Source organism: Cotesia glomerata, linkage group LG4 (assembly GCF_020080835.1).
Source record: "Cotesia glomerata isolate CgM1 linkage group LG4, MPM_Cglom_v2.3, whole genome shotgun sequence".
Classification (NCBI taxonomy): Eukaryota; Metazoa; Arthropoda; class Insecta; order Hymenoptera; family Braconidae; genus Cotesia; species Cotesia glomerata.
In genome coordinates this window covers 15,350,091-15,370,982 of record NC_058161.1, presented here as the reverse complement: position 1 = coordinate 15,370,982, position 20,892 = coordinate 15,350,091, and the positions used below count along the sequence as shown (strand labels likewise).

General features: G+C 25.4%; 2 protein-coding genes across 4 annotated transcripts; one reads left to right on the top strand and one right to left on the bottom strand.

The window, feature by feature from the left end:
• Window positions 1-987: 987 nt before the first annotated feature.
• On the bottom strand, window positions 988-4,709 carry LOC123264271 (docking protein 3). Its single transcript, XM_044727478.1, has 3 exons — window positions 4,197-4,709; window positions 3,951-4,124; window positions 988-2,614 (listed from the first exon to the last, which is right to left on the bottom strand). The coding sequence occupies exons 1-3, from the start codon at window positions 4,266-4,268 to the stop codon at window positions 1,070-1,072; spliced, it is 1,791 nt and encodes a 596-aa protein (XP_044583413.1). The 5' UTR covers window positions 4,269-4,709; the 3' UTR covers window positions 988-1,069.
• A 74-nt stretch (window positions 4,710-4,783) lies between these two features.
• LOC123264268 (phosphatidylinositide phosphatase SAC2) lies at window positions 4,784-18,929 on the top strand. 3 transcript variants are annotated; one of them, XM_044727474.1, is made up of 13 exons: window positions 4,784-4,851; window positions 7,577-7,687; window positions 7,772-8,409; window positions 9,331-9,485; window positions 9,923-10,095; window positions 10,774-10,966; window positions 12,761-13,088; window positions 13,167-13,237; window positions 13,385-13,609; window positions 15,156-15,377; window positions 15,465-15,778; window positions 15,872-16,081; window positions 17,884-18,929. In XM_044727474.1, the coding sequence occupies exons 2-13, from the start codon at window positions 7,582-7,584 to the stop codon at window positions 18,660-18,662; spliced, it is 3,414 nt and encodes a 1,137-aa protein (XP_044583409.1). In that variant the 5' UTR covers window positions 4,784-4,851; window positions 7,577-7,581; the 3' UTR covers window positions 18,663-18,929. The 3 variants fall into 3 exon arrangements, with proteins under 3 accessions (XP_044583409.1, XP_044583408.1, XP_044583410.1); XM_044727473.1 differs by lacking the exon at window positions 4,784-4,851 and adding an exon at window positions 6,948-7,089; XM_044727475.1 differs by lacking the exons at window positions 4,784-4,851; window positions 13,385-13,609 and having other exon boundaries at window positions 7,146-7,687; window positions 17,884-18,928.
• Window positions 18,930-20,892: the final 1,963 nt, after the last annotated feature.

Here is a 20,892-nt window from a genome sequence, read left to right as displayed (position 1 = left end):
TGTTAATTCCATCCATAAAATTTTTTCAAACTAAAAGATTAAAATTTTCACAGATTGAATAAACAAATTCAATTACTACTACAAACATATTTTTTTTTTTTTTAATTAAAACGCTAAATTTATTAACAAACTTTACATTTATTTCTTACTGAATATTTACATTGATAACTTAAAATACTTTACAAATAATGGAATATACTTATACATATACATATAGTATATAAAATGAATTTTAAAAAGCTTTTAATTTTTTTTTATTTTTAAAAAATAGATTTTTGGTATTTATTATATTTATTATACATTTTAAATCAAGTCTGATGTATCAACTGACAGCGTAACTGATAACCCAACATCAGAATTGAATATCAATTTTACTTTTCTTTTTAGTTAGGCAGTTATAAAAAAATTTACAATTAAAAAAGTTATGTATGTTTGACAAGAGATATTTTACCTTTTTTTCGATATAAAAAATATTTTTACAACGAAATTAATTATTTTTATATTCTAATGTCAACAGTCATGAAACACATTTAAAATTTTTTGATTTAAAAATTTTGAATAGGAACACGATAGTTTGCTATTATTATTTTTATCAATATAAAATAACTCGTATAAAGTGTATAAAAAATTTATATCGTTCACGCAGCTTAAATATATCTTTAGACTTATATTACACATAGAGAAAAAATTTCTTTTGAAAAAAATGAGCAATTTTGTAATAAGAAATTAATTTATTGAATATTTTTAACAATTTTATTTCTTAGCTAAAAAAATCAAAATTTTTTTCACAGTAACTTTCCTCTTGAAAAAATGTATTTTTGATTTAGAAAAAAAAAAATTTAGATAGACAACTTGCGAATTTTCATCCAAAATTTTTTTTTCTCCAAACCTAGAAAACTTTTTTTCAACAAGTTATGAGCAAAATTTTTGTTTCTTCAGCTAAGAAATAAAATTGTTAAAAATTTTCAACAAATTAATTTCTTATTATATTACTCATTTTTTTCAAAAGAAATTTTTTCTCTCAGTGTATTATTATTGAAATACGTAATAAAAAATGTAATATGGTCTTTTATACTCTCTTCGGTTTAGAAACAATTGCATATTCACTATCATTATACACTCTATGTTTCGGCTCTGGATGACTGGTCTTTTTTCTAATAACACCATATCCTCGATTGCTGTTGTCCACAAAAATATCTTCAACAATATCATAATCATCCCAAGAAGAAATAGACTTTTCCAAAGAAACCGCATTACTATTATAACACGACAAAGAATTTTCCAAACTATTCGCGCCAGTTGGAGTTTTATATCCAGAGTTACTATTTCCTTTATACAGCGATCCAATATGTTGGAGTTTGTCATAATCAGCCAGAGAGTCTAATGTCGAAGATAGATTATAATTAAGTGTCGATACTGATGCGTTTGTTGATGAGCTATTTTCAGTAATTATTGTCTCATATTGAATATGATCGTCTTTATCTTCATCATTTGAATTTTCACCATCAACCCTCACATCTTTATCAGCTTCATTATTATTGTTATTATGGTGATTATCACTATTACTTTGATCTTCCTTGGTAGTTTTCTTTCTGATATGAAGATTTTTCATAGCTGAGTTCATTTGTTCAGCACTCAACTCAGAATAATTGGAATCTCTGTTTTCATTGTGAGGTATTACATCAATTCCGTGAGTTTTCCATGCGTTGTTTCGAACTTCAACGAAGTCGTAAGAATTTGTTTCATCAGTTTTTAATTCTAATTGAGCGTACGTTGCATCAAACTTTGATGAAGGGCAATAATTTGGTTTTTTATACTTAACAGAATCAGAAGTATTTTGAAATTCAGTGTCAAGTTTTTCATTTGTTAAATTAGAATCGATATATTTTCTAGGAGGTTTAGTAGGCTTGGGTTTTATCACCGGTTGAGGTCTAATCGATGGCACTGAATTTCCACTGGAAGTTGAAAGATATGAATAAAATATTAGAGGCTTTTGGGAATTCTGTGACAGTGAAATTTCGTCTTCTATATTTAATGAGCTAAAATTCGAAGACACAGGCAGTGGAGATCTGGAACCAGCTTCCATTGTCAAAGCAGCATGATACTGCGCGTCATTACAATCTATTCCCAGTGACAAAGATCCTTGTTCTATTTCATTATTTTTCAACAACTTTTTCATACATTTCATTCGAGAAGATATACACCTAAAAATCTCTTGTTGGTTACTGTGCTCTAACTTAAAAGATCCCTCGCCAGATACACATTTTCTCCCGGCTTCAAACGTGAATTTTCCATCTCTGTATCCGTATTTTCTAATGTACCTATATGGCCAGGTAAATAAAACTGTATCGTTGTCAATCAGCTTCAAATCCATTGCAGAAATTATAAGAGTGTAATTTTTAGGATCTAATCGACATCGCTTGGATGCTTCTGTTTCAACAAGCTTCACCGAAAAAACTCCTTCATTACTAGCACAATACAAATCGTTTTCCTCTTCAATTATTTGATTTGAAGTATCATCCTTAAACGCTACTTTTTGGAACGCTGCGATCCAGTCGCATGTGTCAGTTTCAGTGAAACAACCGAAATGATAATCATTTGTTTTGGTTATTACCTGTTTTTAAATAAATAATGAAATATATATAATATAAAAAAAGTAATTCAAGTAAGGTAAAAGACTCAGTTATTGACACTTGCAATTTTATTTAGATTAAATAAAACAAATCGACTCAAATTAATTAATAAATATAATTTTTGAATTATAAATTTTAAGATAATTGGTTTTTTGAGAATATTTTATTTTTTTAATTAGAATAAAATTGCAAGTGTCAATCAACTAGGCCAGTGTCAATAACTGGGTCTTTTACCTTACATAAGTATTATAGTTTTGATAATTGTTTGGAAATGGGGTCCACTCTTTTTTTGGCAATAAAATATCGCAAAATAGACATTATTTAATGATATTGAAGTTAGATGACAACAATCAATTTTTTTTAATTTTTGAAATAAATCAATTACAATAAAAAAAAAATGCTTCTAAAAATTTCCACTAATCATTTTTTTTTTTTTAATTTTCACAGGTGGGATTTTTTTATTAAATTTTTTTAATAATAATTTCATTGCTATAAAATTCTAAAAAAATTTTTCATGTCTGTCAACTTCAGTGACATTTATTATTATTATTTTTATTATTACAATTATCATTAGTATTATTATTATTCTTTTTCAAGTCATTCAATTTAAAGACAGATTTATATCGATAAAAAATTGATTTTTTAATTAGTTAAAAAGCTTTTACAGTTGAAAAAAATTTCATTCTACGTATAAAAATAAATAACTAAAAAAACAAAATTCCAAGGAAGTCAGTAACTCTTTATAATTTTTTTCAAAATTTTTTTTAGCTGAAAAATTGACATCTTCCAAATTATTCTATTTTTGATCAATTTTAACAAAAAAAATATGTGACAGTTCAAGAAAAATTTTTAGATGTCACTTTTAATGATACTGAAGGTAGCTGACAACTGTAAATTTTTTTAATTCTTTCTAATTGACATGTAGAAATTTTAAAAAATTATAAATGCAATTTTTGGAAATAATTTTTCAAAAATAATTTTTTTATTAAATAAAATTAATAAAAATTAAGTTAGCCGACACTCAAAAATTTTTGATTTTTTTTTTTAATCAAAAATTAGAACTAAAAAACTATTTTTAAAAAATTCCACGGATAATTAAAAAAATTTTTTACAAGTGAAAATTCTTGTTTTAATTTTTTAAAAATTATTTTTCAATAAAATAAATTATCAAAATTTTCAAATATCGGCTAATTTAATTTTCATACAAAATTAAACAATTATCAAGTGACAGTTAACTTTAATGTCATCATTTCTATAGATCAATATATTATAGACCACACTTCCAAATAATTGCCTTAATTTTGAATAAATACTTACTTCAAAAGTTTTAGCTTGACTGCTTAGACCAATTTTAATGCAAGCCTCTAGGGTAATAATTCTAGGTGAATTTTGTTTATTAAAAAAATCTTCTTTGGAATCCCATATTTCTAACCTCGCTATCCCGCATTTACTTGCTTTGAACAGTTGACAATATCGTTTATGCCATGCTTTCTAAAATGAATAAAAATTAATTAATATTATTATTTATTTAATTAAAGATATATTTGACATTTAAAATTAAACCTTAAGTTGACTAAGAACGCCTTGAGGAGGAAAAAGTAATAGTCCTTGTTTTACAGGCTCTTCGAATTCCATGGCTACACTCTAATTCATTTATTAATACTTGACCAACATTTACTTTTCAAAAACTATTAAAAATTAACATAGAAAAGAGCAACATCAATTCTTTAATATTGATGTGTAGATAATGTTAAAAAAAAAATCATACGGCTACAATTCACTGATGAATCTCTCAACTTTTTCTAAACAAACTGTACATTCATATATTTAACACATAGATTAATTAAAAATAAAAAATAAACTGTTTCAGTTAACCACAATTTTGTTCACTTAGTTGTAATCTTATTTTCCGATAACACAATGACAACAATAACAACAACAGTCAATTAGAACTAAAATGTAATTCGACGCGTGTGTGTCTACGCTGTATTTGTTTTAGAACAAAATGACTTATCTACTGAGCAAAAGCAAATCTGTATAAATTTATTCTCTGAATTTCGTTTTAAGTCTATTTGTTGTCCTTGTTGTCAGGCAATAGTCGCAATAATCTGAAAAAGAGAGAGGTAGTCTTCTGAATAGATCTGATTCTGTAAATGTATATTACAATCCAAGAATGTGCGATTAGTCATAATATTGAACTATCGGCGAAACATACATCGTACAGTTTTTATTATTAAGCTTACTAGTTTTATTAATATATAAAGAAAACTAAGTTTTATGATAACAGTATTTTCTATATTAATTTCTGTTAAAAAAATGAAAAAAAAAAAATTTTTATTTTGAGAAAAATTTAGATGCGAATTTTCTTAATTTAATTGAATGATCAAAATAATGCACATCGTAAATTTTATGAATAATAACATAATACTGAATTTAACAGACATCTAACAATCTTTTAGAACTCTATAAAAATTTAATTATGATGAAAAAAATTTAGTAAAAAATTCTATGTGCGAATTTTTTAATGACATTAAATTTAGCTGTCACTTCACAATTTTTTAATTTTCTTAAGCAGACAAACGTTTTCAAAAAAATTATTCTCGAAAAACTGCATTTTTAATTTATTAAAATTTCTAAATGTCAATTTCTTTTTGGAAGTGTCTATTCCAACGAATAGACACGTCCTTTATTTTTATAATTTTTTTTGCTATAGTTTATTTGTTAAAAAATTATTAAAATTATCAAATATCTGCTAAATTAATTTTCATAATTTTTTGAAACATATTTTTTATAATAATTGATTAATTATAAATATTCCCAGAGCTGTCAGATGTCTATCAATTTCAGCATAATATAAAAACTATTAAAATTTATTTGTCATTAGGCGAGTATTGTTGCAGCAGAGATTAAAATTTTTTTTTTTTAATTTATAAAACAATAAGTCCCTTAATAATTTTTAAACATGAGCTGTCTGCTAATTTCATACTCATATTTGTAAGCTAATTAAGAAAAAAATTAATTGTAATTAATTTTTAATTAAACTTTTAGTTATTTTGACAAGTTCACGGAGATAGTTTTAACAGATATTAATATTTAAGAAAAAAAACATTCAATTATATTTTTAATTTATAAAGTTTATATGATTTAATATTGAAAAAGTAATTTAACTTTCATAAATAGAATTTATTTCTTATTTTTTTTTAGAATAATTTTGCTGACAAAAAACTCCTAAAAATTTTTAGAATTCTTCATTTCAATATCGTATGAAGTTATAATTTAAAATAAATCATTATCATAATTAATGAAAATATCGATTAAAATTCTTTACTGTACTCATAAATAATTATTCACAACTATTTATACTTTTATATAAATAATATCTTCAATACGACGAATACTTTTCACAGGAAATTTAACAATTATTGTTTTGAGTATGAAAATGAAAGAAAATTAAGTAAGCTGACATCTAAAGATTTTTAGACTTATTTACATTGAAAAAATTATTACATAAAAATTTTTAAAAAATTTCACATGAGAAAAATTAAAAAAACTACAAGTGCAATTTTTTTAAATATTTTTTTTGGTCATTATTTAATTAATGGAAAAAAATCAAAAATTTCTGAATGTCTGGTAATTTTAGTGTCATTAAAAATGAAAGTTGTACTCGTTTTTTTCCACTTTTTACTAGTAGATACTATCGTTGACATTATTCTAATTTAGTAAATAAAAAATTTATAATTCTATAGCTTCTATAACGCACTAAAATTTTATAATTTATTTATTTATTTATTTATACTAACGTCAATCGGCAATATACATAATTCTCATATATTTATTCATTTATAAATAGTTATTGCAATCTACAAAAAAAATATTTAAACATATTTATATGTAACTTAGAAAATTTATAATCATCATATAATCATGGTTTTTTTTATTAATATACTAGTTCGACTTGAACGGCAATGATCCGTATGGTATTGTTTAAATAATCATACTAAAATCAGCCGACAATTTTTAAAATTTTTATTACAAATTCATATTAAAAAAAAAATATTTATAAAAATTTGCATTTGTAAAAAACTTAAAAATCTGTAAGTGCAATTTTTAAAAAATATTTTTTTGTTCTAATTTAATTAATGAAAGAAAAATCAAAAAATTAAAAACGTCGGCTAACTTAATTTTCATTTTTTTTTAATCTCTAAACATGGAATATTTTAATTAAAATTTTTTTAAAGTAATTTAGTTGTAAAAATTTTAAAATTTGACAGGTGCTTGTTAATTTTAGTTTTACTTTGAGTAATAAATGTGTTACCGCGCAGAAATCGATTGTGCAATTATCAATACTCTATGAAAGAAAAAGGTAAATTCTAAAATAGTGACAAGAATGTATCCGAAATTTTACTCAGAATATTCTCTTCAGTACGGACTACGAACGTATCCGTAGATATCCACGGTAAATTAAAAATATTTAGAGCCAATTTTCATTTTAGTGTTCCCCCTACAATAAAACAACAAAGGCAAATTTTATTAGTTTTGACAGATGAAAATTAAGCTGTTACACAACAAACTATTTTAAAACAAAAGTGACAGTTCATTGTCAAATTGAAAACAATTCAATAATATGTTGTTCAGGTGTAAAAATTAAAAAAAAAAAATTAGTTTTTTCAAAAACAAAGTTAAATAATAAATTTTATTAAATAAAAAATAGAGCAAGTACAACAACGATTGATTTAATAAATAGTTACTGTTCTGTCTTAATGTTGAAAGATGTATTGTTTGAGATAAGAGGAGTGTCATATTTCATAAAAAATAAAAATAATTAGAAAAAACAATTTTCAATCCAAAGAAATGATGATCTATAGATCAAAGTTATTAAAAAAAAATTTAGAGTAATTAATTTAATTTGCTGTTTATTTTTTTATGTAAATTAAATATTACAGAAATAATGATGCCTTATGAATTATTTCGATGTGATACACATTTTATTTTCGTTAAAGAACAACACAGTCTTTGGTGTGAAAAAAATTCTGGAGAATTTTCAGTTAAATCTGGTTTGTAATAGAATATTATTTTTATTATTTAATAATATATACAAAAATAGTCTTAATATTTTAATCTTATAATTTTTGTTTTAGATTGGGAGTGGGCAAGTGCCAATAACTTAGAATGTCTTGGAATTTTTTATGGGATTATTGGTAAAATAGACCAAACATCTTTTATGGAGTCTAAACTAATGCTCATAAAGGATGTATCTAATGTCGGTGAATTGTATGGAAATCACGTAATTTACAAAATAAAGTCAGTGGCATTCCTCGAACTTGGAAGTAAAAATGCAAACATAAATCTTCTTCCTTGTAAAAAACATAATAATAGTAGCATTAACAACAAAGCACTGGGAAGATTTTTGGATGATGCACAAAAAACAGGATTTGCTAAGACATGGGGTTCGATTAAAAGTGCAACAAATACTATTAAAAATACTACTCAACAAGCAGCGACGCTTGCAACTTCACAAGTTAAGTCAACGATGATCAGAAGAAACGGCAAAGATAAAGAAAAACTTGAGAAGCGATTGCTTGATGAACTTACTAAAGTATTTTCCGAAACTGATTCGTTCTTTTTTTGTGAAACTGGTGATTTAACGAACAGTTTACAACGAAGAAAAAATAATACTGAGTTACTAAGTGATAAAAATCAACCACCGTTATGGAAAACTGTAGACGATAGATTTTTTTGGAATAAGTACATGCTACGTGACATTATAAATTTAAATGTAAGATTACTTGAATTATATATTACTAGCAACCTGTAGTCGCTATGCGACTGTTGATATTTACGGATCATGAATAAGAAAATTTTGGCTTCATGATTTCTACCCTGGTTAAGAATACTGATTGAAAAGAATTGAGAAGCACTCCATGCAAACTGTATATATATATATAAACAAAAGAATTGAAATTATTGAAGAAAATTCGAATTTCATGTTTTTTAATTATTTTCAATCAGTATTTTTAAACAAGGTAAATATAGTTTGAGTACTTTAGAAATAAATTTTAAAAATATTAGTGCTATCACAGGATCGATCACAAATAATTTAATGGACAAATGTGATGGAACAAATTTATAAAACTAACAAACTGTTTAAAACTGCTCCAAAAACTTAATATAAAAAATTAATTATCACTGAAAAGAATAAAAAGGCACAAACTCTTATCAAAATCTTTCTGATGATACTAAATTTAACTATAAAAATTCCTTTAAAAATAAGAATACGCTCATCACAAAATTTTCTTTACTCTCTCAATATACCCGTTACAAAATTTTTCTGTCTCTTTATTGTATAAATTAATTTTTAACATACAACTACATTGACATTTACAAGACAAAATGAATAAATAAACAAATGACGTTTATTGCAAAATTCGAATCTATTTATAATTACTTCGAAAACTTATCATGATAAATTAACTATTTCTGAAAAGCATTTGAAATATTGAAAAGGCCTAAATTTAAGCAAGACCTTTCCAATACTAAATTTTATTTTAAAAAGTCATTTTATCATATAAATGCGCCGGAAACAAAGTTTTCCTTTTGCTCTTTTTATTATATAAATCATCCGTCTTCATCACTTTTACTTTTTACATTTTTACTTTCATAATCTAAGTAACAGTACTCATCCAGCACTTTATTACAGAATGAATTAGCCGATCAGTGGATTTTGCCAATAATTCAAGGCTACGTGCAAATTGAAAAGTGTCAAGTTGAAACAGGCTTTGATCATCAACCCATCTTTGAAACGTTTCATTTAGCAATTATTTCAAGAAGAAGCCGATTCCGAGCTGGAACAAGGTAAAATTTTATTAACTTATTGACATACACTGAAAAAAAAAATTTTCTTTTGAAAAAAATGAGAAATGTTGTAATAAAAAATTAATTTGTTGAAAATTTTAAACAGTTTTATTTCTAAGCTGTAGAAATAAAAATTGTTTTTACAGTAAATTTTTTGTTGAAAAAAAGTATTCTAGATTTAAGAAAGAACAATTTTGGATGAAAACTTGCAAGTTGTCATCTAAAATTGTTTTTTTTTTTTTTTTCCAAATCAAAAAATTTTTTTTTTCAAGAAAGTTACTGTGAGAAAATTTTTGATTTCTTCAGCTAAGAAATAAAATTGTTGAAAATTTTTGAAAAAATTAATTTCTGCTCACAACAATGCTCATATTTTTAAAAAGAAATTTTTTCTCAATGTAACGAATACTTTTAACATAAGTATTATTTTTTTCAATCAGATACAAAAGAAGGGGTGTTGATGACGATGGTAAATGTGCTAATTATGTTGAAACGGAGCAACTAGTTTGGTATCACGACCATCAAGTATCTTTTGTACAAGTTCGCGGGAGTGTTCCTGTGTATTGGTCTCAACCTGGTTATAAATACAAACCGCCTCCTCGCATTGATAGAGGTACATCAATATTTAACTTTAATATTATTTTTTTTTTTTTTAACATACAGCAAAGTTTTTCCGTAAATTCTTTCATATAACTTGAAAAAATTTTCATATTTAGTATTATCCTTGATAATTTTATAGATACTCAATCATAAAAATTTGATAGATTCAAAACTTGAATAATTACTGACTGACAATGTATATATTTAAATTGCATGTCTTTCTTTGATCTGTTTTTCAAACGCACATCAAAAATTTTATTACATCCATTTCCTCATACTTTCACATAAAATAAATTATTTTGATCAATTTATTCTAACTAACATTATTAACTTTTGATATTTCAAATTCTTGATACACCAAGTTTTACAAGACCACAATTTATTGACACTATTCAAAAACCGACATGTTTTTGTGCTTCAAAACACCTTTCCTCAAATTTTTAAGTAAATTGATGAGGTGAAGTACTTATAAGTATAGCCATATCTACTGTGGCCAATTTGTACACGTAAGAACGACCGGTGAAAAAATGAGTGCACACATTGAAGAAAGAATTTACACACGCACTGGTCCTACTTTATTCCCTAGGTGTGCAATATACTGTCTCATATGTTTTTTTTATCTTTAGATTTTATCGAAAAATTTTTTTTGTATAACGATATTTCATTATATCTTTGTTCTATTTTGTCATAGGTGAAGCTGAAACTCAAGTTGCATTTGAGAAACATTTTGCCGAAGAAATAGCATGCTATGGTCCTGTTTGTATTGTCAATCTCACCGAGCAATCTGGTAAAGAGAAAATAATTTGGGATGCATACTGTGATCATGTGATAAAATATAATAGTCCTGATATAATTTACACTACATTTGATTTCCATGAATATTGGTAAGTCAATACTTTAAAACTTGTGATTTAAAAAATTTTGAACTTAAGGGATCATTCTGGTTTCTGCACTCAAAAAAAAGCAAGTATTCATTATTGTTTACACAGCAACTATTATAGATATTGACATAAAATTTATTTATCTCAACACATACACTCTTGAATAACACAAAAAATGTTCAACTTTATTTTTTTTTTTAATTTTTTTATTGAATAAACAACAGGTGAACGGAGCCCATCCAAAAGTTGGTATGTCGTTGACGTACATGATAATTTGATAACGGCTCATCTAAACACAAAAACCAAAATTATTTACCTTCAATATATAAGTAAAGATTGATGTTTATTGATAAATAAGAAAATAGCTGAGATTAAAAAAAAAAAAAAAAACTTAAAAATGAGAATTCTTTTCACAATTTTTAGTCTTGAAAAACTAGTAAAAATCAAAATTTTGATTTGGTTGTTGATAATGCAATAACTACTAAGATAAAAGCCCCTATTATTGACAGAGCCCCCACTATTGACACCCTATTTAGTTTTATTATTTCATTATTAAAATCTGTTAATAATCAGAATTGTTGGTATTTCATGACAATGTTACATATTTTTAAAATTAAAAAATAGTAAAACTTAATTCCAAGGTATAAACTATTTACCGCAAAAAAATTTAGTTTTTTCAAGTAAGCCAAAACTGCTTATACGTTTGAAATTTCTTAACATTATTGTTAAGAAAGACCTTATTTTCAAATTCAGATTTCTCAATGTTTTTTTTTTATGCGATTGTATTGCTTAAAATTATTTTAGATTATTTATAGTCTAAATAACCATATAATCATTTATTTATACTTTATCGAGTTAAAATTAATTTTAAAATAGCGGATGTCAATGATGGGGACACAAAAATTAACTTGCGTCAACTAACGACATGGGCCATAATGTAAGGTAACGTAACTCCCTCAACATACATATCAACGTATTGATGTTTATATACTGTCATGTGATTCTATAAGAATCAAAGTATTTGAGACTAGGAAAAATTGCTAAAAAAAAACCTGGTAAAAAATATAGATAAGCTAGGTCTTAAACGAACTTTAAAATAATAAAAATTATTGATCGCTTGGCATTAGTTAGTAAAAATGATTATTGTTAATATAAATTTAACTGTAATAAAAGACCTGTCAATAATGGGGCAATGATATGTCAATGATCGGCTATTTGAATTTTTTGCGCTGTCAATAATACATACATTCGAGCTGTTGGTTTTAAATTGATGTAATAATTATTAAATATTTTGCTATTGAAGTTAATTAAATAAATTATATAAGTAAAAACAATGATTAAGGTATCCTATAAAAAAAATGCTGACAATATTGATTTTGAAATACGATAAAAAAATTCAAATATTAATGACCACTCTTATAGTGTCAATAATGGAGGCTTTTATCTTACTATGTAAAATATATGTTGTTTAAATTTCATTAAAATTGGGTCAGTGGTTCTGAAGATACCATTAACGTAAACCAGAAAAACATAGTTCTAAGATAAACGGGATTAAAGTTTTTTGATTAAAAAAAAAAATTTTTTTACTTAAAGTTCACCAGCGATGTTAGCATTACACAAAATATCTTCAGCCTCGTAACCATCGTAAAATAGTAATAATTTGAAATTTTAAAATTTAACAGAATACTTTTTTATAAACGTACTTTCGAAAAATAAAAAAAACTTTTTTTTCAAAAGTTACAAACCAGAATGATCTCTCGAACAATTGATTTTAACAAAATTATAACAATTTTTCAGTCGAGGAATGCATTTTGAGAATGTGACAATCTTAATTAACGCATTGTCAGATATTCTCGGAGAAATGGGCTATTGTTGGCGTGATTCTCACGGATCAATTTGTTCTCAACAAGGAGTATTTCGTATTAACTGTATTGACTGTCTAGACCGAACAAATGTTGTGCAAACTGCTATTGGAAAAACTGTGATGGAAATGCAATTTTCTAAACTTGGATTAATACCACCTGATGGAACACTTCCATCAAATATACGACAGACATTTCAGTCACTGTGGGCAAATAACGGTGACATTATTAGCAAGCAATATGCAGGAACTAATGCTTTGAAGGTAGTAATAATAGCTAAATCTTTTCCCATTGTTAATAATAATGCCAGTGTAATTATTTTTTTTTTTTTTTTTTATTAGGGAGATTACACCAGAACTGGAGAAAGAAAATTTACGGGGCTTATGAAAGATGGAGTTAATTCAGCAAATCGGTAATACATTTATAGTTACTTCACAATATTTTTAACATTATACAGTAACATTCAGATTCAGAAAATATTTGATTTGTTGATTCCAATTAAATCTTTATTAAACTGTTTGAATATTCATATTGGTTTCCGGCTTTCCTTTAAATGTAGATATTATCAGCAACACTTTTTGGATGAGACTTATCAGGCAGCTATAGATATCACCCTCGGTAATCCTATTGATATTGAAAAACTCAAGACTAGTTATTTACATTCTTTACATATTCTTGACAATTGTTGCGTTGAGCTAATACCTGTTAAACCGCCAAATATAGAACTTCAGTTCCTAAATCACTCTGAAATTTTACTTGCAACAAATATTTATACATTCATGAGGTTTGTTAGTCCTCATTTAACGATATTATTACATTCAACTTTTATTCACTTGATATTTCATATTAAGATAGGTGACCACCTTGGAAGGCTAAAAAATGCAACATTTTCAACAATTTTTTTTTTTTCAGGCCCTGTCTTAAATATTACAATGATTTTTTAAAACTTTTATTTGAAGCTTACAAAATACAAAAAATCTTTATTTTTTTTTATTTCATTTTTTAATAACTATGCAGAAAACGCCAAAGTCGAAACCTCAAAAAAATGCTGTCCCACGGCGGACAGTTAATCTCAGGATTGGTGAATATGAAAAATAAAAAAAAAAAAAACAAGGCATCTTCAAAAGAAAGGTCCTTTACGAGACAATCTACCATAATTTGCAAAAAAAAAAAAAAACAAATAGAAAAGAAATGGAAGATGTTTAAAAAAAATTACTCCTGTTTTCACTATTTCACTATAGTTAAATTTTTTGGCAAAATTTGATAGATTGGCTTACAAAACATTTAAAAAGAACAAAACAAAATAAAAAACATTGAAATCGGTCGAGTAGTTTCAGAGATTAGCTGTCCACTATTTGAAAAAAGTAGTTTTGAGAAAAACGCGTTTAAAATTTTGACTCGCTATTAAGGTAGTGGTCATGGAACAATATTATCAAAAAATTATAGATTATATGCGCCGCAAAAGTATATGAGCTTGTAGCTAAGTAATCCATAATATTTACGCAAGAATTGTTTCTATCCGAATCCGTAGATATATACTTTTTCATAAATTATTGAACTTTAATCCGTTATTTATAAATAATTAGACAGTCAAAAATTATTTTTTATTTTTTTTTAAACTCATAGCAAATACATTAAAAGACTGTCAGTTTTTTTTAAAGTTTCTGACAGTTAATTTTTTTTTATAACTAAGAAACAGGTACAGAACTGCTGAGAGCGTATGCAATCAATGTTAAATATCAAATTTTTAATTGAATTCATCTCGGGTTATAGTTGGTCAATCGACTTCAAATTTTAAGAGTAATTGTATCATCATGTTCTTAATAAGTATACAAAAATTTAGAATTTTCTGACGCTATGCCTTAACTACGACAACTACTTTAAGCGCTATTTAGAGCGCGCGCACTTTTCACGAATTTCATTATGTTAGAATTCAAATTTTTGGAAAAAAATTTTTCGAGGTGATTTTTAAAAGCATAAGGATTGAGAAAATGCAAAAAAAAATCAAATTTTTTTAATTTACAAGGTGGTCACCTACCTTAAAAGCAAATAACGGGAAGTAACAGCCACTAAGTAACTTTACATTTTCTTATTTGTTTATAAATAACTTCTATTTTTACCTTTGAAAAATCCAATAAAATTAACAAAACTTTGATATTAAAATAAAAATAATTGCCAAAATTTCCTGCTATCTGTTTGGTATGAATTAATTATAAACATTAACAATAATACCTATAATTTGTGATACAAATTTTACTACTATATAATGTTTGTCTTAATTATTTTTCTCAAACATATTTTGGTTTGATTAATATGAAGAAATATTTTAGGTATTATTTAAATCGATTTAAGGATCTGTATAGACAAGCAAGTATCGATTTAATGTTAGGAAAAACAGTTAGTGAAGAAATATTTCAAGAGCGAACCGAAGAAGAAGACAATGCTGCTACGGCAATTCATGTTAAATTACTCATTGAAGATTGTAAGAAACTTTTGATTTCAAACTCTGAAGCAATATTAGGAAGTTGGGGACTTATTGATGCAGACCCTGTGTAAGATATTAATTTTTTATTGATAAATATATTGAAAAAAAAAAATTTATAAAAATTGTTAATAATAAAAAAATTTTTTTAATACAGAACAGGCAATCCGAATGAGACTGAAATGGATACAATTTTAATTTTAACAAAAGACAGTTATTATATTGCTGACTATGATGATCAAATTGACAAAGTCACAAATTATCAACGAGTTCTTTTATCTGAAATTGAAATGATTGAATTTGGACAGCCGGAAATAAGTACATCGTTTTTTAAAAATAAACAGCATCATTGTATTCGTATAAACTATTGCGTAAATAATGAAAGTGGTTACTATCATATGTTTCGATGTACAAATTTAAGATTTTTTAATAATATGGCAGTCGTTATTAAAACAGATGAAGAGGCTGTAGGTGAGTTGAGAAATTTTCAATTTTCATCATTCTATTTGAAACTTTTAAGATTTTTATATTTGTTTGTTTATTGTCGTCCGTTTATTCTTTCAGAATCTTTGAGAGCTATTTGTGAAGCTTTTTCGGTTGCAATTGAAATTGCTGCATTGCCAGAAATCCCAGTAATAATGAATACTTCTTTAGTCAAAAAAATAAGTAAACAAATAGAAACTAAAGGATCTACCGGACTCTTAGACATATCATCATTTCCTCAGTTGACTAGAAATACTTCTGAATCACAGCTTCATGCTCTCAAGAATGCAGGTATTTTTTTTATTTTTTTTACATATTTACAAACATTTTAGGGATCATTTTGGTTTCGGTGCTCAAAAAAAAGAAAATATTCATTATTTTTTTAAACTATTAGTGATATTAATATAAAATTTATTCAGATCAACACATACACTCTTGAATAATACAAAGAATAAACAACGGGTGAACGGAGCTCTTCCGAAAATTGGTATGTCGTTAACGTACATGATAATTTGATAACGGCTCATCTAAAACACAAAAACCCCAAATATTTACCTTCAATATATAAGTAGAGATTGATGTTTATTGATAAATAACAAAATGGCTGAAATAAAAAAAAAAAAAAAAAAAAAAAAAAAAAAAATTAGGGTTTCTTCCACAGTTTTTAGTCCTAAAAAAATAGTACGAATCAAAATTTTAATTTGGTTGTAGCTAATGCAATATCTACTACTATGTAGAATATGTGGTTTAAATTTCATTAAAATTGGGTCAGTGGTTCCGGAGATATCATGTTCGTAGACCAGAAAAACATAGTTCTAAGATAAACGGGATTAAGTTTTTAGATAGATTTCTTTAGAAATCTATCTGTTGTAGCTGGTCTCATGTCGTAATTTTAAGAAAATTTTGTCATAATAAGTTTTATTTCATCGAGTAATGTCGAAAAATAGCATTCGCTCAAAAGTCTATATCTATATGTATATATGTATTTCTGTGATATAACGTGCCATGTCAGCAGGATTGCGCCCAAAGTTCTCAACCGATTTTTATAAAATTTTATGGGCTCATTCTGTAGATCAATAATAAAATCAAATTCAAAGATGAGCAAAATCGGCCGGTTGGTTTATGAGTTGTGGGTATTCGAAAATTTTTTTTATATTTAAAAAATTTTGAATGACGTATATTTTATGGAAATAATTTTCCAGATGTAAAAAGATAAATGAAATCTATTAAATTTATCTCAAATTTAATTTAATTACCTTTAATTTAAGTTATTATTCGTCTACTTTTGATGATTTTTTTAATTAATTCTGTGATTTTGAAAATTTGAAAAAATTTTTCAATTAACGTATTTCGGCCCTTTTTCTTTAAATAATTTCTAAGTCGTAAAAGTTAGCTTAAATCTATTAAATTTATTTTAAAGTTCACATGATTATCTCCAATTAAAGCTATTATTTGTCGACTTTTGATACTTCTTTCAATTTATTTCGTAGTTGGAAAAATTAAAAAAAAAAAAAAAATCAAGAATAAATTAATTTTTAGCTTTTACCATCAAATGACTTTCATTTGTTACAAATCCTATTTTTTAGGGCGATGTCTTTGAATATCTATTTGTTGTAGTCGGTGTCACATCGTTATTTGCAAAAATATAATGAAAAATAAATTTTAGGACATTATTGCTTTTTAACAGCGTGTTTTTTTCAATGTTTAAACAAGAAATCTAGCTATTCATGTCGGGTGTGGCCGAATGGCGCTTTTTTTTATAATTACAAAAAAATCTTACTTAATGTCAATCAGCGATGCCGGCATCACACAAAATCTCTTCAGCCTTTTTAAAAATTTGATTTTTTTTTTACTCAAACATCCAAATAAACATCGTAAGATAATATAGTTACTGTGATTCGATATCAGTTAGAAATTGTAACACAATACTTTTAGATGTATGTACTTTCCAAAAATATAAAAAAAAAAAAATTTTTTTTGAAAGTTACAAATCAGAATGATCCTTTTAGCAATTAATGATTACTCATTTTCAACGTTTTAAATTGTTAAAGCTGTAATAATATTTCCAATATTAATTCATTAATTTTTTCCAGGTACAAAAGCATTCAATAACATGTCAGAGCAGTTTAGTAAATTGAATAAACTAAGTAATAGTTTTAGTAATGCCAGAAAATTATCAATAAATCATCCAGACAAAAAAACCTCCAGCGATAAAATAGAACAAAATACGCAGTCAAAAGTAGTTTTTACAATCGATCGATGTGAGCCTGGTATTGAGGCCGAAAATTACGATTTTGACACTCATAGCTATGATGATAGCCATGAAAATTTCGAAGAAGATAGTTCGAAAGTTGAATCAGTAATTTCATCACTTGAGAATAATTCTTCGAACCCAAAAATAACCATTTTAAATACTGATGGCCAAGAAAAAGATGAAAAAGAGAAAATAGTACCACCATCTACTTTGAATCTCGTTAAAAAAATCAGTCATTCTTCAAGTGAAGTTGATGGCGATATCGACAGCCGTAATTTTATAGAAGTCGATAAAAATGGTGAAATAAAAAGTACTAGTCTTGAAGAAGGCTTACCAAAAAATAACATCACATCGTCGCAAAGTGAATCGGCATTAAAGTCAATAAAATCTAATATTACAAATGTAACGAGTCCTGTTGCTACTACAGCAAAAGAAATACTTTCACCGTTTTCTAAATTTGCTAAGGGAGTACAAACATTTGGGGCTAATTTGGATCCAAGAAAACTTAAATCTCATCAAGGTACTGTATCAAAAAATTTATCTGATCATCACTTGGATCAACGAGAAAAGCTTATAGAACGTTGGAAAGATTGTAAATCTATGTTAATTGCTTTATAATTGATATTAATCTTATAGTACGCTGATAACTGTATTATTAGAAACAATACGCATCCGTGAATAATGAAATGCTGAATATGTTTTAGTTTAGGTCATTTTAAAGTATACCATGACAATTATGTTTATAATTGGTGTTTAAGAGAGCATATTATTCTAGTAAATTATAGTACAGAAAATTAGAATTTCGAATACCGAAATAGGTAAAAAAATTTAGAGCTACTTCATATTCTGTGAATTGTAATTGTAGCGTATTTTATTAAACTTTAATTTTTTTTTTAAATAATTTCAAATAGATATTCTAATTATCTAGTTTAATTTTTTACTATCATTCATTTTTTTACTAGTTATTCTATATTGAATAAAAAATTTTTTTATTTATAATGACGTTTAGTTATTGAAAAATACATTTTTAAATATTTTTTTTGATTCACACAATAAAAATATGAAACAGTCCTAAATTTTTACTCCTTGAGTATTATTAGTTAAGCTGTAATAAGGTAAAGTACCCAGTAGTAGAACAAGTTTTAAAGTAAAACGTATCTGATCCTACTTTTAATATATGTATAAAGATGTAATTATTAGTTCAAATTAGTGATTTTCATGAAAATATAAACAATTTTGAATTTATTGAAGCTCAAAATAACGCAGATAATTGAATATTTATATTTTGACAACGTTTTTAAGATAGACTATCAAAGGAGTAGTAGTTGAACAATCAATTCTGACAAGCCGCAGTAGTTTAACACTCCGGAAGCAGTAGTTGAACTAATAAAATATATGGCAATAGGTACACCAAAAATTTTCAACGTTTTATTGAAATATCAAAAGAATTATAACATATTTTTGATTAATATTAAAAATAATACTATGAATATTTAATATGTTTATTTAAAAATGAGAAATATTTGTATTTAATTTTTTAATTACATTTTTTATGAATGACAAAGCAAATTTTCAATTATAAATCAAAAAAACTCAATTCAAAACGTTCAATAATTTTTAACTACACTAATTTTTAGCGGTAAAACTTATTTAATTTGCAGTAAATAATACAAATCACAATGCTGATCACTAGTCTATAAACCTATTAGAGATTAGAGTGCTGTTAAAATTATACGACCCCAGCTTGTTCAAGTTCTGGGGACCGCTTTGAAAATTTGGAGGTATAGTTAGACGCTAAAATTTAATATAAAAATTATACTTTATGTCTTTGCAAAAAATATGTATTATTTAGAAAGGGCATTAAAATGATGATATACCATTTTTTTTACTGATTATTCTGTTTACGGTCTAATACCTTTTTCATGAAAAAAATAGCATCTATCGGCTATTCTAGACATGTTAACTTTTAAGTTAACAAAAATATAATTGTTTTGATTTATAATTGAAAAAACTTACAGAAATCAATTACTGTATCATTGAATAATTATAACATGCGCATATTACTCATAACAAATATACGGATTTTGTATTACAACAATTCGAAAAGTCTGTTCAAGTATTGGTCCCATTTTTATAAGTATTCAAGTATTGGGTACTTTACCTTAATCTGTATATATAAAAAAACTCACTACATGACTGTTAAAACAATTAGATTCAACAATAAATATGAGTATTGTAACCCAAGTAAACTTATGATAAGTTCCGTAAAACTCAATTATTATATCTTTGAATTCAAATCATCAATCAGTATCATATTGTGTCAATATTATTTTTATTAATGTACTGTTTTATTTTTTTTTTAATTTATAGTATTATTTACATCAGTTATAAGAAAATTGGAGAAAAGGAGGTGTTAGACTTGAAAATTGATAAATTTCTGTAAAAGATTTTTATTTAATTAAATTTATTTCCTTACAAAGAAATCTAATTACAAAAAAAGATGTTAATATATTAAAATAGAACATTAATTGTATCGAATTTTTATTATTAATATTATGAAATTATTATTGATAAGTATTATATAGAACAGAACAGCCTGTGATAACTTTAACTTAAAGTAAAAATTAATAAGTCAGTTTCTGTTACCTTATATATGTTATATGTATATCGATACTCATGTTTAGTTCTAATAGGATTTATTTTAAAAATTTCACAATTTTACTTATTTTTTAAAATTGAATAATAATAATATGAAGTTTGTATGCAAGTTGATTTTTAAATCAACTTTCTCATTGATTGAATTTTATCCTGTTAAGAATGAACATTCGTTTGTTTATCGTCTGCTGAA

Bases quoted from the DNA above. Each gene is read 5' to 3' on its own strand.
- LOC123264271 (XM_044727478.1), bottom strand. From the start codon at position 4,268: ATGGAATTCGAAGAGCCTGTAAAACAAGGACTATTACTTTTTCCTCCT. The intron at 4,125-4,196 runs GTTTAATTTTAA...TATTCATTTTAG, and splicing joins GCGTTCTTAGTCAACTTAAG to AAAGCATGGCATAAACGATA. The intron at 2,615-3,950 runs GTAAGTATTTAT...ATTTAAAAACAG, and splicing joins GTCAAGCTAAAACTTTTGAA to GTAATAACCAAAACAAATGA.
- LOC123264268 (XM_044727474.1), top strand. From the start codon at position 7,582: ATGATGCCTTATGAATTATTTCGATGTGATACACATTTTATTTTCGTT. The intron at 9,486-9,922 runs GTAAAATTTTAT...TTTTTCAATCAG, and splicing joins CGATTCCGAGCTGGAACAAG to ATACAAAAGAAGGGGTGTTG. The intron at 13,610-15,155 runs GTTTGTTAGTCC...GAAATATTTTAG, and splicing joins AATATTTATACATTCATGAG to GTATTATTTAAATCGATTTA.